General features: G+C 43.4%; 1 protein-coding gene across 1 annotated transcript in view; it reads left to right on the plus strand.

Moving 5' to 3' along the window:
- ptprq (protein tyrosine phosphatase receptor type Q) overlaps positions 1-17,461 on the plus strand; it is a 140,886-nt gene that overhangs the window by 94,786 nt on the left and 28,639 nt on the right. Inside the window, 3 exon segments of the mRNA XM_034175490.1 lie at positions 123-248; positions 1,705-1,850; positions 2,810-2,945. Coding sequence (XP_034031381.1) covers positions 123-248; positions 1,705-1,850; positions 2,810-2,945 — 408 coding nt within the window.

A 17,461-nucleotide genomic window follows, 5' to 3' on the forward strand; every position in this document is an offset into this window, starting at 1 on the left:
GTGTGTGTGTGTGTGTGTGTGTGTGTGTGTGTGTGTGTGTGTGTGTGTGTGTGTGTGTGTGTGTGTGTGTGTGTGTGTGTGTGTGTGTGTGTGTGTGTGTGTGTGTGTGTCTGACATTTCAGATTCGGTGTCACAAGTACTGGCCAGAGGACAATAAACCAGTGACCGTGTTTGGTGACATTATCATCACTAAATTGTCAGAGGAAATCTTTCCTGACTGGACTGTCCGAACACTGAAAGTAGAAAGGGTAACCAAGCTGAACAAACCCCCAAACACACACACACACACACACACATTGAGGCTTGGGGTGACCTAACGGTTAGAGAGATGATCTTGTGACCCAGAGGAGCCTCTGTTCGATTCCCTGTCAGACAGGTGACTGACTTAAGCCCCGTTTACACACAGACGGTAAGAGCTCCCGGAAGCGTCCCGGAAGAGTTTTTGGCCGTCTTAAGGATCACACGCCGTTGTTAACGCCGGCACTAGGGGGCGTGGCTTAGTTCCTTAGTTCGTCGAAAAAATGATTCAACATGTCGAATAATTCTGGGAGCACTCCCGGAGACCTCCCGTGACGACAGCGACAACGCAAACAACGGCGTTTGATACTTTTTAATCTCTGTTTCATCCTGCCGCTTCCTGTAGTGCCACAGTTCTCGTTACGCCGCGATGACCAATCAGGGACTGAATATGTAGTGATGTGGAGATGTCTGGAGTTTGAAGATGTGAACATGTCCTGTATCTGGTAGCAACCTGTGAGCAGGACTTATGTCTCTTTTGTCCTTTATTTTACAATCATGACAGAGTTTTTGGAGCGAGCAGCAGCACCACAGCAGTGTGGAGCAGAGCTTCTTTTTATTTTTATTTTACGTGCGTGCGTGCGCGAATCGTCCTGGAGATTATTTTGCTTATTAGCTACACAGCTGTATAATAAAGCAAATGGTGACTGGCTTCTAAACACAATTATGACAGAGTTTTTTGGGGGAAAGAGCGGAGGAGCAGCCCCGCAGCAAACAGCAGCAGCAGGGAGCGGAGTTTCTTTTTTTCTTTCTTTTTTTTTTTACATGCGCGCGAGCGAATCATCTGTAGAGAGTATTTTATTAATTAACTACACAGATGTATAATAAAGCAAATGGTGACTGGCTTCTAAACACAATTATGACAGAGTTTTTTTGGGGAAAGAGCGAGGAGCAGCCCCGCTGCAAACAGCAGTGGGGAGCGGAGTTTCTTTTTTTCTTTCTTTTTTTTTTTACGTGCGCGTGCTCCGCCCCTTTCCACCGCGAAAACAGCCGGAACTACCGCGAACTTCGGTCTACGTACTACTCGCCGACAAAACTGTCTATGGGTAACCTGGGCTTTAGGTGCCCTTGAGCAAGGACCTTAATCCCCAAGTTGCTCGCAGTTTGCAGTTGAGCACCCTGATATCAGTGTGTGAAGTACTTTGACCATCTGCATCAGATGAAAAACCGCTACAGAAATGCAAACTATTTACTCGCTTGCAGAAAGTATCCAATCAGGCTCAGACCGAACCTAACGGGATTAATCCAAACCTAACTATGCACTCAAATGCGTACCTCTAATTAATAAATGAAAAATATTTTGCACTTACATTTGTCATGCAGCCTTTAAAGTATACGTACACCAGAATGTACGTAAAAAATGAAACACACTTTTACATTTTTGCATTGTGTCTTTTGTCTGTGTAGCACGGGAGCTACATGGTGGTCCACCACTTAAATTACACATCGTGGCCTGAGCATGGTGTCCCAGAGTCAAGCAGTACACTTATCCAATTTGTCAAAGCCGTCCGGGCTAATCGGCATGAAAACACGACTATAGTGGTTCACTGCAGGTACAACAGCAACTCAGCAGAAGTTATAGACTGTGCTTTATCTTTAACATTTTGCTGTGCAAAATCTGTTTTTAACCTAGATGATGGTTGGGGTTTGATGCTAAATACCCTCAAAGTCCCACAGTTCTGTCATGACGTTACAGACTCATGCTACTGCTATACAGTGCATCCGGGAAATATTCAAAGTTACAGCCTTATTCCAAAATGTATGAAATTTTTTTCTTCAAAATTCTACACACAATACCCCATAATGACATTGTGAAAAAAATATTTTTTTGACATTTCTGCAAATTTATTAAAAAAAAACTAAGAAATCACATGTATATAAGTATATACAGCCTTTGCCATGAAGCTCAAAATGGAGCTCAGGTGCATCCTGTTTCCACTGTTCATCCTTGAGATGTTTCTACAGCTTAATTGGAGTCCACCTGAGGTAAATGAAGTTGCTTGGACAACTCTGTGAATGTCCTTGAGTGGTCCAGACAGAGCCCAGACTTTGAACATCACTGGAGAGATCTGAAAATGTCTGTGCACTGATGTTCCCCATCCAACCTGATGGAGCTTGAGAGGTTCTGCAAAGAGGAATGGGCAAAACTGCCCAAAGATAGGTGCACCAAGCTTGTGGCATCATATTCAAGAAGACTTGAATTGCTGCCAAAGGTGCATCAACAAAGTATTGAGCAAAGGGTGTGAATACTTACGTACATGTGATTTCTTAGTTTTTGATTGCTAATAAATTTGCAAAAATGTAAAAAAAAAAAAAAAAAAAAAAACTTTTTCATGTTGTCATTATGGGGTGTTGTTAGTAGAATTTTGAGGGGAAAATGAATTTACTCCATTTTGGAATAAGGCTGTAACATCACAAAATGAGAATATGTTCTCTATGCACTGTTGCATCATACAAATTGCAGACAAACAATGGCTGTAACAGCGGTGTTATTGGCTCGCTGTTTCTGCAGTGCTGGTGTGGGCAGGACTGGCGTGTTCATCGCTCTTGATCACCTCATCCAGCACATCAGAGATCACGACTTTGTGGATGTTTACGGCCTGGTGGCTGAGCTGCGCAGCGAGCGGATGTGCATGGTGCAGAATTTGGTGAGTTCAAGGTACACGTATAAAACAGTGTGTAATGAGAATAAACAGATAAAAATTTGTCATGCATTATTTATTTCTGAAGTTGCTCCACTACATTTAAGGACCATCAGAGACTGTCGATGTCCTACTTTTTGCTTGTGCCCATGGAGGAATACTTAGGATTTTATTTCTCTCTCTCTTTTTTGGCAAAGGGAATGAGCTGGCAGTGGATTAAAGGGATATTCTGGGCAGGAGTTCCCCTCTTCCCTCAGTATGAACCTATCCTAAAATTACCCAGCTCATTTGCTTGTTCTCAGAGACTCCGCTTGCATTTCTTCCTCTTTTGTTTTACTATTTCTGGGTGTCTGTCTTTTGGCATCAGGGATGTGGCATGCACTGTTTGCATCCTGTGAGGATGTGATTCCTATAGGGAGCAAATTTAATATCCAGTATATCCACAGTAATCATTAATGATATGTTTCAGAGGTAGTTTCCAGTTCAAGTTTGAACTTTTGTAGTTTTTGTTAGTTTTACAATGAAATAAACGTGGATGAGGAATATTTAAAGTGTTTTTCACATTTTAATTTTTTATGTAAGGTGGTGCAATAAAGCATCTGTTCCAAACTGCAGTACAAAGTTGTGGAACCAATCTTATTGCTGAAGTCTTTAAAATAGTGTCTGTGTTGTGTGGGCCGCCGAAGAGGAGGTACTGCTGGCTCACCACCACCGGATGGCGCCCTGCTTGGAGTGCGGGCTTCAAGCACAAGAGGGCGCCAGAACCACTGGGAGTGACAGCCGTCAATCATCCTCAACACCAGCTGTCACTCATCATCTCATCATCACCATCACCATAAAGGCCGGGTGGCGACTCCACCTCCTCGCCGAGAAATCTCCTACGATACAAGGTAATCTCTCTGCTGACTTATACGTCAAATAATAATCTGATCTGTTTTGCAGCTGTTTTTTCCTGGTGGTATTTCCTTGACTGGATTTTCGGAGCTGCACGTGTGTATGATTGGAGGTGGAGGCTCTCCCTCCACAAGAATCAATAATCAAGGTTGCTGGGTGTGAGGATTCACACTCACTACCTTCTGTTTTTTCTGCCAGCAGTACCAGGGCCGACAACGGAGGACAGAGACCACCTGGGGACTCGGGGCTTGGCGGCTTCGGTGTTCTTCAGGCCGTTGGTGGTAGAAGCGGTGTGGGTCCCGGCTCTTCGTTCATCAGAGGTCTTCTATCTTCGAGCCTGCCCGCAATCCTCTTGTGTGTGATTGGCAGTACCTTTGTTTATTTTACGTTGTGTTCTTGTGCAACATTAAATTGTTACTCCTTCCCTTATCCATTGTCCGTTCATTAGCGCCCCCTGTTGTGGGTCCGTGTTACGACACCTTCCCAACAGTCTGCATCTGATGCTGAGGCACAGCCTACACAGCATTGCCGATTTCCATGCACGTTGACCCTTGCACTGTGTGTTTATTTCGTATTACTTTCAAAGACACAAAGTACACATACTATATGAATGTATGCTGTGGTGGCTGCAGCATATACAGGCTTTACAAATTCTCCATTAAATACTTGATGTTGCACTCCATTTGAAAATAATTTATCAAGCAAAATACCGAACTTGGTTTAGTGATTAGCCCTTGTCAGATCGCGCTTTTTAGATACACGGCACACGCTCAACCTCCGATGAGTGTGTTTGTGTAAAAACCAGCTCTCCGTCTCTGGGGTCCGACCTTCGTGTCTCCACGGGTATTACCTGACAGGGCTGCACAAAGGCTGTTCAAGCTGGTGGCGAGGAGATTCATCTAGCTGCTGACTGCCTCCATCTGGACGTCCACACCGCTTAAGCTGATCTCGCACCCCGGTCGAATAGCCTTCTCAGGAACCAGGATACGAACCGGCCACGCCCGTTAACGGCAGCTCTCCTCTTATGGATCAGGGCTCTTGGAATGTTGCTAGATTTTAAATTTAGTGATTCGTACAGCGAGTCCCCAGGATGTGTTATTTTCATTAAAAAAAAAAACAGACTAACCTTTTAGAGCCTTTTGATGTTGTACACCTAATAAACTTAACTTTTACACCTTAAGAAGCATCAATAATCCAATATCCGAGCCTTAACACTTTAACTGCATGCTTGGAATTTTATTGCAGGTTTTGCAAGTGCCGATAACATAATCAAAATAGGTTATATGGTGATAATTTCACAACAGTAATTCAAGTATAATTAGAATAATGACTGGCAGAGATTTTTGTTTTTAATTCAATAATTCTGACTGATCTTACTTTGACTGGGACTGGATTGACTTCTTAACAATTTTTTCTAGGAGTGAGGGAAGGAGGATTTTGAGGTTAGGGTCCCCAGCTCGATGAACTTGATTTCCTCTTCATCAGCTATTAGTCGTTAGCTGACCACGATCCTTGTGGATATTGTAATCCTTCAGGAAGTTAATCCACATAAGAATTTATTCCATCTTCAATCAACCAAAAGTTGATCTAATCCATTCTGGTATGCTGTGATATTCCTTGAGAGAGAAATCGTTGAACATTCCCCACTCAGACTTAAGGCCAGTGGTTATCCTCCATTGTTCTGCTACTCCGTGACTGGACGGCCTGAGTGGGAGCTGAAATCTCTCTCAAATGATCTTTTATGGCTCCAATCCTCTCACTCCACGATTCCAATTGATGCTCACAAGATGGTCAAGTCTTGTGATCTCCTCGTAGCAGGGGAGTAGTGGCAACAGCACCTCTCCCTGGAAGAATAACCCCGTTTTCTGGTGTTTCAACAAGTTATATATGTTCTTGACTCCAGTCGTCCTCAGATGATCTTGGTTACCATGGGGACACTGTTAACTCAAAACCTCCTCCCTTCTCCTTCTGCTTTACTGGAAATCTCTGCAGCCCCTACCAGTAACTTATTTCTCAAGTTCCTCTTTTCTGTTAACACTTCAGCTTTTCTGAGAATTCATTCTTTTAAATCATTTCTTCAAAATCACATCAATCATATTCAATCATTTCATTACAACTCTCTTTCACATAAAAACAATTCATATGATCATATACAAACATTCTCATTCCTTATTATTCATTTCATTTTTACCAACATCTTAATCATTTGATCAGTTGTTTAACATCAGCTTTTCTTGCCCCACTTGCAACATTTTCTTCACTTCCTCTTTTTCTCTGACTCTGCACTCTTTATGAAAAACAACTCATATAATCATTCATTTCACTTATTCGTAAAATACATTTTATAATCAACTCTTAATTTTAACACATTACTACTTCATTTGATCATACTTGTCATGTTAGAATCATTTTTAGATATATTCCCTCGTCTTCAATCAATCAATCAATCAATCAATTTTTTTATATAGCGCCAAATCACAACAAACAGTTGCCCCGAGGCGCTTTACACTGCAAGGCAAGGCCATACAATAATTATGTAAAACCCCAACGGTCAAAACGACCCCCTGTGAGCAAGCACTTGGCTACAGTGGGAAGGAAAAACTCCCTTTTAACAGGAAGAAACCTCCAGCAGAACCAGGCTCAGGGAGGGGCAGTCTTCTGCTGGGACTGGTTGGGGCTGAGGGAGAGAACCAGGAAAAAGACATGCTGTGGAGGGGAGCAGAGATTGATCACTAATGATTAAATGCAGAGTGGTGCATACAGAGCAAAAAGAGAAAGAAACAGTGCATCATGGGAACCCCCCAGCAGTCTACGTCTATAGCAGCATAACTAAGGGATGGTTCAGGGTCACCTGATCCAGCCCTAACTATAAGCTTTAGCAAAAAGGAAAGTTTTAAGCCTAATCTTAAAAGTAGAGAGGGTGTCTGTCTCCCTGATCTGAATTGGGAGCTGGTTCCACAGGAGAGGAGCCTGAAAGCTGAAGGCTCTGCCTCCCATTCTACTCTTACAAACCCTAGGAACTACAAGTAAGCCTGCAGTCTGAGAGCGAAGCGCTCTATTGGGGTGATATGGTACTACGAGGTCCCTAAGATAAGATGGGACCTGATTATTCAAAACCTTATAAGTAAGAAGAAGAATTTTAAATTCTATTCTAGAATTAACAGGAAGCCAATGAAGAGAGGCCAATATGGGTGAGATATGCTCTCTCCTTCTAGTCCCCGTCAGTACTCTAGCTGCAGCATTTTGAATTAACTGAAGGCTTTTTAGGGAACTTTTAGGACAACCTGATAATAATGAATTACAATAGTCCAGCCTAGAGGAAATAAATGCATGAATTAGTTTTTCAGCATCACTCTGAGACAAGACCTTTCTGATTTTAGAGATATTGCGTAAATGCAAAAAAGCAGTCCTACATATTTGTTTAATATGCGCTTTGAATGACATATCCTGATCAAAAATGACTCCAAGATTTCTCACAGTATTACTAGAGGTCAGGGTAATGCCATCCAGAGTAAGGATCTGGTTAGACACCATGTTTCTAAGATTTGTGGGGCCAAGTACAATAACTTCAGTTTTATTTGAGTTTAAAAGCAGGAAATTAGAGGTCATCCATGTCTTTATGTCTGTAAGACAATCCTGCAGTTTAGCTAATTGGTGTGTGTCCTCTGGCTTCATGGATAGATAAAGCTGGGTATCATCTGCGTAACAATGAAACAATGAAAATTTAAGCAATACCGTCTAATAATACTGCCTAAGGGAAGCATGTATAAAGTGAATAAAATTGGTCCTAGCACAGAACCTTGTGGAACTCCATAATTAACTTTAGTCTGTGAAGAAGATTCCCCATTTACATGAACAAATTGTAATCTATTAGACAAATATGATTCAAACCACCGCAGCGCAGTGCCTTTATTACCTATGGCATGCTCTAATCTCTGTAATAAAATTTTATCATCAACAGTATCAAAAGCAGCACTGAGGTCTAACAGAACAAGCACAGAGATGAGTCCACTGTCCGAGGCCATAAGAAGATCATTTGTAACCTTCACTAATGCTGTTTCTGTACTATGATGAATTCTAAAACCTGACTGAAACTCTTCAAATAGACCATTCCTCTGCAGATGATCAGTTAGCTGTTTTACAACTACCCTTTCAAGAATTTTTGAGAGAAAAGGAAGGTTGGAGATTGGCCTATAATTAGCTAAGATAGCTGGGTCAAGTGATGGCTTTTTAAGTAATGGTTTAATTACTGCCACCTTAAAAGCCTGTGGTACATAGCCAACTAACAAAGATAGATTGATCATATTTAAGATGGAAGCATTAAATAATGGTAGGGCTTCCTTGAGCAGCCTGGTAGGAATGGGGTCTAATAAACATGTTGATGGTTTGGATGAAGTAACTAATGAAAATAACTCAGACAGAACAATCGGAGAGAAAGAGTCTAACCAAATACCGGCATCACTGAAAGCAGCCAAAGATAACGATACGTCTTTGGGATGGTTATGAGTAATTTTTTCTCTAATAGTTAAAATTTTGTTAGCAAAGAAAGTCATGAAGTCATTACTAGTTAAAGTTAATGGAATACTCAGCTCAATAGAGCTCTGACTCTTTGTCAGCCTGGCTACAGTGCTGAAAAGAAACCTGGGGTTGTTCTTATTTTCTTCAATTAGTGATGAGTAGAAAGATGTCCTAGCTTTACGGAGGGCTTTTTTATAGAGCAGCAGGCTCTTTTTCCAGGCTAAGTGAAGATCTTCTAAATTAGTGAGACGCCATTTCCTCTCCAACTTACGGGTTATCTGCTTTAAGCTACGAGTTTGTGAGTTATACCACGGAGTCAGGCACTTCTGATTTAAAGCTCTCTTTTTTAGAGGAGCTACAGCATCCAAAGTTGTCTTCAATGAGGATGTAAAACTATTGGCGAGATCCTCTATCTCACTTACAGAGTTTAGGTAGCTACTCTGCACTGTGTTGGTATATGGCATTAGAGAACATAAAGAAGGAATCATATCCTTAAACCTAGTTACAGCGCTTTCTGAAAGACTTCTAGTGTAATGAAACTTATTCCCCACTGCTGGGTAGTCCATCAGAGTAAATGTAAATGTTATAAAGAAATGATCAGACAGAAGGGAGTTTTCAGGGAATACTGTTAAGTCTTCTATTTCCATACCATAAGTCAGAACAAGATCTAAGATATGATTAAAGTGGTGGGTGGACTCATTTACTTTTTGAGCAAAGCCAATAGTCTAATAATAGATTAAATGCAGTGTTGAGGCTGTCATTCTCAGCATCTGTGTGGATGTTAAAATCGCCCACTATAATTATCTTATCTGAGCTAAGCACTAAGTCAGACAAAAGGTCTGAAAATTCACAGAGAAACTCACAGTAACGACCAGGTGGACGATAGATAATAACAAATAAAACTGGTTTTTGGGACTTCCAATTTGGATGGACAAGACTAAGAGTCAAGCTTTCAAATGAATTAAAGCTCTGTCTGGGTTTTTGATTAATTAATAGGCTGGAATGGAAGATTGCTGCTAATCCTCCACCCCGGCCCGTGCTATGAGCATTCTGACAGTTAGTGTGACTCGGGGGTGTTGACTCATTTAAACTAACATATTCATCCTGCTGTAACCAGGTTTCTGTAAGGCAGAATAAATCAATATGTTGATCAATTATTATATCATTTACCAACAGGGACTTAGAAGAGAGAGACCTAATGTTTAATAGACCACATTTAACTGTTTTAGTCTGTGGTGCAGTTGAAGGTGCTATATTATTTTTTCTTTTTGAATTTTTATGCTTAAATACATTTTTGCTGCTTATTGGTAGTCTGGGAGCAGGCACCGTCTCTACGGGGATGGGGTAATGAGGGGATGGCAGGGGGAGAGAAGCTGCAGAGAGGTGTGTAAGACTACAACTCTGCTTCCTGGTCCCAACCCTGGATAGTCACGGTTTGGAGGATTTAAGAAAATTGGCCAGATTTCTAGAAATGAGAGCTGCTCCATCCAAAGTGGGATGGATGCCGTCTCTCCTAACAAGACCAGGTTTTCCCCAGAAGCTTTGCCAATTATCTATGAAGCCCACCTCATTTTTTGGACACCACTCAGACAGCCAGCAATTCAAGGAGAACATGCGGCTAAACATGTCACTCCCGGTCTGATTGGGGAGGGGCCCAGAGAAAACTACAGAGTCCGACATTGTTTTTGCAAAGTTACACACCGATTTAATGTTAATTTTAGTGACCTCCGATTGGCGTAACCGGGTGTCATTACTGCCGACGTGAATTACAATCTTACCAAATTTACGCTTAGCCTTAGCCAGCAGTTTCAAATTTCCTTCAATGTCGCCTGCTCTGGCCCCCAGAAGACAATTGACTATGGTTGCTGGTGTCGCTAACTTCACATTTCTCAAAACAGAGTCGCCAATAACCAGAGTTTGATCCTCGGCGGGTGTGTCGTCGAGTGGGGAAAAACGGTTAGAGATGTGAACGGGTTGGCGGTGTACACGGGGCTTCTGTTTAGGGCTACGCTTCCTCCTCACAGTCACCCAGTCAGCCTGCTTTCCCGGCTGCTTGGGATCTGCCAGGGGGTAACTAACGGCGGCTAAGCTACCTTGGTCCGCACCGACTACAGGGGCCTGGCTAGCTGTAGAATTTTCCACGGTGCGGAGCCGAGTCTCCAATTCGCCCAGCCTGGCCTCCAAAGCTACGAATAAGCTACACTTATTACAAGTACCGTTACTGCTAAAGGAGGCCGAGGAATAACTAAACATTTCACACCCAGAGCAGAAAAGTGCGGGAGAGACAGGAGAAGCCGCCATGCTAAATCGGCTAAGAGCTAGTAGCTACGCTAAGCTAGCGGATTCCTAAAAACATGCAAAGTGAATAATGTGTAAATAATTTAGAGGTGATTCAGCAGAAGGAGTGCTTTAGTTAAGGCACGTAAAGATTACACTGGGAAACAAATCGTAATCTATACTCAACAAAAATATAAACGCAACACTTTTGGTTTTGCTCCCATTTTGTATGAGATGAACTCAAAGATCTAAAACTTTTTCCACATACACAATATCACCATTTCCCTCAAATATTGTTCACAAACCAGTCTAAATCTGTGATAGTGAGCACTTCTCCTTTGCTGAGATAATCCATCCCACCTCACAGGTGTGCCATACCAAGATGCTGATTAGACACCATGATTAGTGCACAGGTGTGCCTTAGACTGCCCACAATAAAAGGCCACTCTGAAAGGTGCAGTTTTGTTTTATTGGGGGGGGATACCAGTCAGTATCTGGTGTGACCACCATTTGCCTCATGCAGTGCAACACATCTCCTTCGCATCATCCGTGAAGAGAACACCTCTCCAACGTGCCAAACACCAGTGAATGTGAGCATTTGCCCACTCAAGTCGGTTACGACGACGAACTGGAGTCAGGTCGAGACGCCGATGAGGACGACGAGCATGCAGATGAGCTTCCCTGAGACGGTTTCTGACAGTTTGTGCAGAAATTCTTTGGTTATGCAAACCGATTGTTTCAGCAGCTGTCCGAGTGGCTGGTCTCAGACGATCTTGGAGGTGAACATGCTGGATGTGGAGGTCCTGGGCTGGTGTGGTTACACGTGGTCTGCGGTTGTGAGGCTGGTTGGATGTACTGTCAAATTCTCTGAAACGACTTTGGAGATGGCTTATGGTAGAGACATGAACATTCAATACACGAGCAACAGCTCTGGTTGACATTCCTGCTGTCAGCATGCCAACTGCACGCTCCCTCAAATCTTGCGACATCTGTGGCATTGTGCTGTGTGATAAAACTGCACCTTTCAGAGTGGCCTTTTATTGTGGGCAGTCTAAGGCACACCTGTGCACTAATCATGGTGTCTAATCAGCATCTTGGTATGGCACACCTGTGAGGTGGGATGGATTATCTCAGCAAAGGAGAAGTGCTCACTATCACAGATTTAGACTGGTTTGTGAACAATATTTGAGAGAAATGGTGATATTGTGTATGTGGAAAAAGTTTTCGATCTTTGAGTTCATCTCATACAAAATGGGAGCAAAACCAAAAGTGTTGCGTTTATATTTTTGTTGAGTGTAGATAACTAGATCAATCTAACTGCGCAGATTAAACAGCTAACAGATACAGAAAAACACCGCAGTGCTCCGGAACAGGAAGTGATACAATACCGCAGTGACCGAGTTCATTCCGTGGGCCTCCCCATTTGCAATGGAAAAGTCCAGTATGACCTCACTTACTCCTGGAAGGTACCAAAAACTGTGCAGTTTAATCCAACAGCATGTATATTAATTCCATGGCTCGTATTATATTCCAAGATGAAAACAAGCTGAAAGCAAGCTTAAAGTCATCTTTCCTGACACCCCTTCCATGACTTGAAGCTCCGCCGATCTCTCTATACCTCCATAAAAACATCCTCGTCGTCGTCGACAGGATGAAGGGTGAGCACTTCCTTTTCATCCACCATTGGAGACAGAACAGGAGGAGCTGGAGTTGAACGACACTCATCCAGCACCACATACTCCTCTCCGCCCACCTGTAGATTGCCGTCGCCGTCAGAAGGCTGCTCGTCCAGTAGTGGTGATTGTGATGGTAATCCCAATGAAGGCGGATTTGCCTCATATTCCTGAGAAGATAATCCGTCAGGGAACGATGGTGCGCATGGTGAAGTGGGGGTGACGGGTGTATAACATGATGTAACTGGTGTAGATGGCCGCGGTGATGTATCCTTCGTTCGAGGTGAAGCTTCAGCGAGAATATCCTCAGGCTCGGGCTGTTGAAGGTGTTCATCCAGGAACACCTGCGTGAGGGCCTCCAAACACCAGTTCATGTCCTCGGTTTGCACCCCAACCTCCGCAGTGCGCTGTGGAGGTGAACGTGGAACTGGTGGTAATGAAGGACCAATAGCCACGATCCAGCCATCGGCAAGATGAGCTGTGGAGAATCTTATTCCCGTAGGATACATCCACATTTTGGTAAACACGGGGCAATACATATATCCCTCTGGAGACACTATAGTGTCAGCTCGTATTTGATCAATCAAGAGAGAATGCCAGATCATGTCTGCCTCGATCTCAATTTTTAAGTATGCTTCTGATGGTACCTGGGGCAGAAAAGAAGTATCCTTCCGTCCCACTATTCCCCGTGCCACTTGAACAGGGAAGTTGTTGCCATAACACGTCGGGCACCACAGAGTCGGTGTTATCTCCCAGAAGTAGAGCGCTTGTTCCAGGGTGGCTTGACAATGAATACATCTTATATCCTCCTATAGTGTAAGAGGAAACATTAGTCTTTTAACTATTATATTGCAAGCAAGCAAAAGTGTTCGTCGGGATTATTCAGATGTACGCCAGAGATGCCTCATGATCACCGTAGGAGAGTGGGACTGTGGTGACATTGTCATTCCCACTGTAGCTGAAGGAGCCGTACGCGGGAAGCAAGCATCATAGGTCGTAAACCATAACAGCAGGAGTAGTTGACTAACCATGGACAGCCAGTATAAAGCTGATAATATTCCCCATCCTAAGGCCCAAATTATGATAAGTCCAAGTTTGTAGAGCCAGGGTTTCTTGCGTTGTACGGCTCCAGTTAACGTAGCTATGTACGCCAACAGGGTCAAGGCCATCACAGCTTCACACACAATGTCAGCCATCACTGCCGGGGTGTAAAAGATTGCTGTCATATCTATCACCATCCAAATTGTAATTGATGTGTACTGCCATATTCCCCAACAGTCAAACTGGAGAGTAAAGCGACCGAGGACGTGAGTGATGAATAAAGACAACCCTAAGTCACTCTGACCGTAGTGCAGATTGATGATCGCCAATCTGACACATCCATGTAGTAGCGTTACTATTCGCAGTGGTTGTCGTAAGTCCCAACGGCTGACACAGCAGTATAGCAGCCATACTAACAGTAGTGCAATAAACTCCACTCTACTCGCTTTGAAGATGGTTTCATTTACGCCGCCAGTATTGTTGGACATTGTGCTCTCTTATTCTTTTTACTTATCTCCTTAAGTTTGTACGCTGTTATGTAGATGCTTCTTCTTCCTTCACTCCCCCAAGTCAGAATGAACAGGGCGTGTCTCGGCGTTGAGCTTTGTAGGCTTCATCACTCCTCCCCTAACGGAGGAGGGGCTCCATATCACTGCGTTGTGTGCTCCTCCCACACAAGCGCAGGGCGGCTGCAAAACTTCCTTTTAACAAAACATATCCAATCACTGCAGCAATAATAAGTCCTATTATGATTAACAGATAGGGCCAAAGATATCCAAACAAATGTCCAATCCAACCAGTCACCACTTCGAGACCTTCTTTAATGACTTCTCTGGTCTCTGCAGTGAAAGTGGTGATGATTCCTCCAGCTATTATTTGCGTTCTTTCCCACCAAGAACATTCATGCCGACCTCTTCCTTTTCCACAGCTCAACCAATGTTCTGCAGGCGATTCACACGTACCATTATTGTAAATCCGATTGGATCCCAGCCATTCGTAACCGACAATTTCTCGTCCTTCGCATAGACTTTTCTTGAAGGCATATCCTTCCTCAAGCATTATCAAAGCATCACCAACAAATGGCACTATGTGGCCTAGGACCTTTTCAACATTCCATGTCCCAGGACAGCCTTGGCACATCCAACGTTGGGTGGAAAAGCTCTTGTCCATACGCCAGCACTATTCTTCTCCCAAACTGTTTGATGGCCGTAAGTGTCATACTCGCCGTCATAGTAAGCGTCACAATATCCTTCCCAGCCAGGAACATTTCTACAATTTTGGCGGGCAAGGCTTATCATGCATGTGGTATTACGTCTATTACAAATCATTTTTCAGGGCCGTGGCGTAACATAAGGGTTTGGTCTCCAGAGTACACTGGACCAAGTAGCTCTGTCTCTGGAGTAGACCGTGGCGATGTATTGATATTTAACCCAATAATTATTACTTTGATCCAAACAGGGGAATACCCAATCTTCAACTTCATATTTCTCCATTCCCCACCAGGTGACGTCCTTACTACGTCTAACTCCTTCCTGCCATGCTTGAAGGGTCCCCTTAATGGTTGGAATCTGTAACAACTGTGTACAGTTATATACCCATCTTAGCCAATTCCCTGTCTTAATTTGGTCTATGGGACATCGGGGGGATTTACCAGAACCTTCAGCCAAATTATTATGGTATTCTGTCTCATGTAAGCTTCCATAGATTTTATTCGCCACGCATTGATCAATTTTGCTAAAATCTTCCTGAGGTACTGACCTTAGCTCATCAGGCTTTGGTAGTTTTTACACATAGAAGTTTGCTTTATGTGGACCCCGCAAAGTAAGCCCAGTCCACGTGTATCCCCTTGGAAAATTCCCCTCAAAATGTATCAGTGGAACGCTCCAGACCCACGGAAAGGTGTCGTTAAGCCATTCATCATGTTTTGCCTCCTGTTTCTGTTTCCAAGTAATCCTATTTATCAAATCGATGACTGGTGCAACCACCATGTAATTTTGAGATTTACATCCAATAGGTCGATTCCAATAACATCTATCTAATTTTGCTACTTTTTCTTTTACACAATAATCATGAATCTTCCTCCATCTTTTTTTAGCCGCGTTATCAATACTTTTAACTTTTGGTTCTAATACTTGCTGGGTATCTTGTGTTGGCGATGTAGGGAGTGGTTTGGTTTTTCCCTGTGTTGGTGATATCTTTGTGGATCCCACCAATGCTGCTGGTGAGATGGCGGTTGGTTTGGAATATAGTATTCCTGCTACCATACTGTTAGTGTCGTTCAACGGAGGGACTATTGTAGATGTAATATCCACTTTCAGCACTCTGCTGCGGGTGTTGTCACAGGTGAGGTTATAATTACCCCAATGTTTCCAGGGAGGCATTATCATTCTGCAAACATCCTGTCTTGGTAATGCCGGAAAAACAGCTTCTGTTTCCCAATATCCTGCTCGATAGCCTAGTAGTACTCTGCATCCCCATGAGCAATACCAGGCTGGCTCGCCAGGTTCAGGTCTTATCCAAGTGCAGCCTACTTCTCTTCGCTCTCTTTGTTTTAACCGTAAGATGGTTGCCATGATAATCTCTTGATCCCTTACTTGTAGGTTTTGAAGGATGTCTGCTCCGGTGGTCAGGTTGTAATTGGTGGTGACGGTTGGAAATTCCCCACTGTCGTTCAAGTATTGCAGCCACTCATTCTTTAGCATCTGCTGGGTTAGGTTCTTCATCTTTGCCCATTTCTCTGTAGAATTCTGGTCCCATATCATGTAGATGTTTCTTGATTCAACTCCCCAACATGTCTGTTGGAAAGTTTTAGTCGTTGCGTACTGGACCCTGATATGGGTTAAGGTCTAGGGCGTACTACCATAGCGGTATAGGATAGCTAGAAGTACAGCAACGCCGACTAATAATGCTGTAATTCTGGCCATCCAACTCCAACATTGGAGGCACTTTTTCTTCCGCGGCTGGCTTTGTTGCTGCTGCTTTCTTCCAACATTTTCGTAATAGAATTCACTTGGTACTGGTGGCAGCGGCTCCAGCTTTTGGGGTCGTTGCAGCAGTGGCATTTCTATGCCAAACTCCTCTTCTCTTGGTCTTTCGTTGGTTCTTTGAGGTTGCGTGGTGATCACGCTGTCTTCCCGTGGTTCTTCCATCTCGGAGATAGATGATCTTAGGTGCTGTTGTTTGTCTCGTGTTCACAACAGAACCGCTTGATGCTCGTTGCTGAAGAAGAGTGACTAACAAGGGAGATGGCCATAGGAGTCTAATATCTAGTCCTCGCCACGCCCATTTCCAAGTGACGACTGTCACCTCCTTCATTTCAGGCGGTGGTCCTTGGGGTGTGTAGAAACACTGTGAAGATGCAGGATTCAATTCTCTACGTAGGTGCAAGATATCCTCATAGGCGTCCCAATATGCCGTTCCACTGTAGACATACTGCGCCATCACAGAGTACAGAGGAGTCGATCTCCGGAATAGTCCTCTTCCCGACTTTATGCTAAGTCGTATCAGTATAGCCCTTGGGGGTTGCCAAAGCCCCACTAGTACTCTGGTTCGCCATCCACTTCTGATAGGTGGGAGACTCGATGTCAAGGTACTGTACCAGTCGTGCATATTGGCAAAGTTTGGTTCTCAATCAAATAGAATGTTGAACGTGCCTCTTGTAGTTGAAGTCTTTTAAACATATAGGGACTACTGGTCCAGATCTGGAAAGACCCAAGCCAAATATCCACATACACTCCCTGTAATGGATCAACATAATTAGGTCCCCACCTTATTTTAAACCTGTAGCCCCTTCTCTGTACATGCACTACGTTCAAGATGCAGGGGTATGAGTCTGGACACCGGGGAATTGGGTAAAACTTCCATCCGAACCCAGGGCAATACCAGTGTTGTCCAACTTTGTCCACGATAGCTTCCAGAGGAGTGTATAATCCAGGCTCTGCAAGGTCAGCAGTCCTTTTACACAAATCATTATCTACAAAGTATCCTCCTGTTCCCAGCAACCATCCTTTTTCTTTGTAATCCTTTTATGGCCAGTTTAAACATATGTTCTTGTTGGGTATTCCAAGTATGGTGTAAGTCCTCCATGCCCAGATCGTAGACTATTTACATTATTTTCAT

Source organism: Thalassophryne amazonica, chromosome 8 (genome assembly GCF_902500255.1).
Source record: "Thalassophryne amazonica chromosome 8, fThaAma1.1, whole genome shotgun sequence".
In the NCBI taxonomy this organism is placed as follows: Eukaryota; Metazoa; Chordata; class Actinopteri; order Batrachoidiformes; family Batrachoididae; genus Thalassophryne; species Thalassophryne amazonica.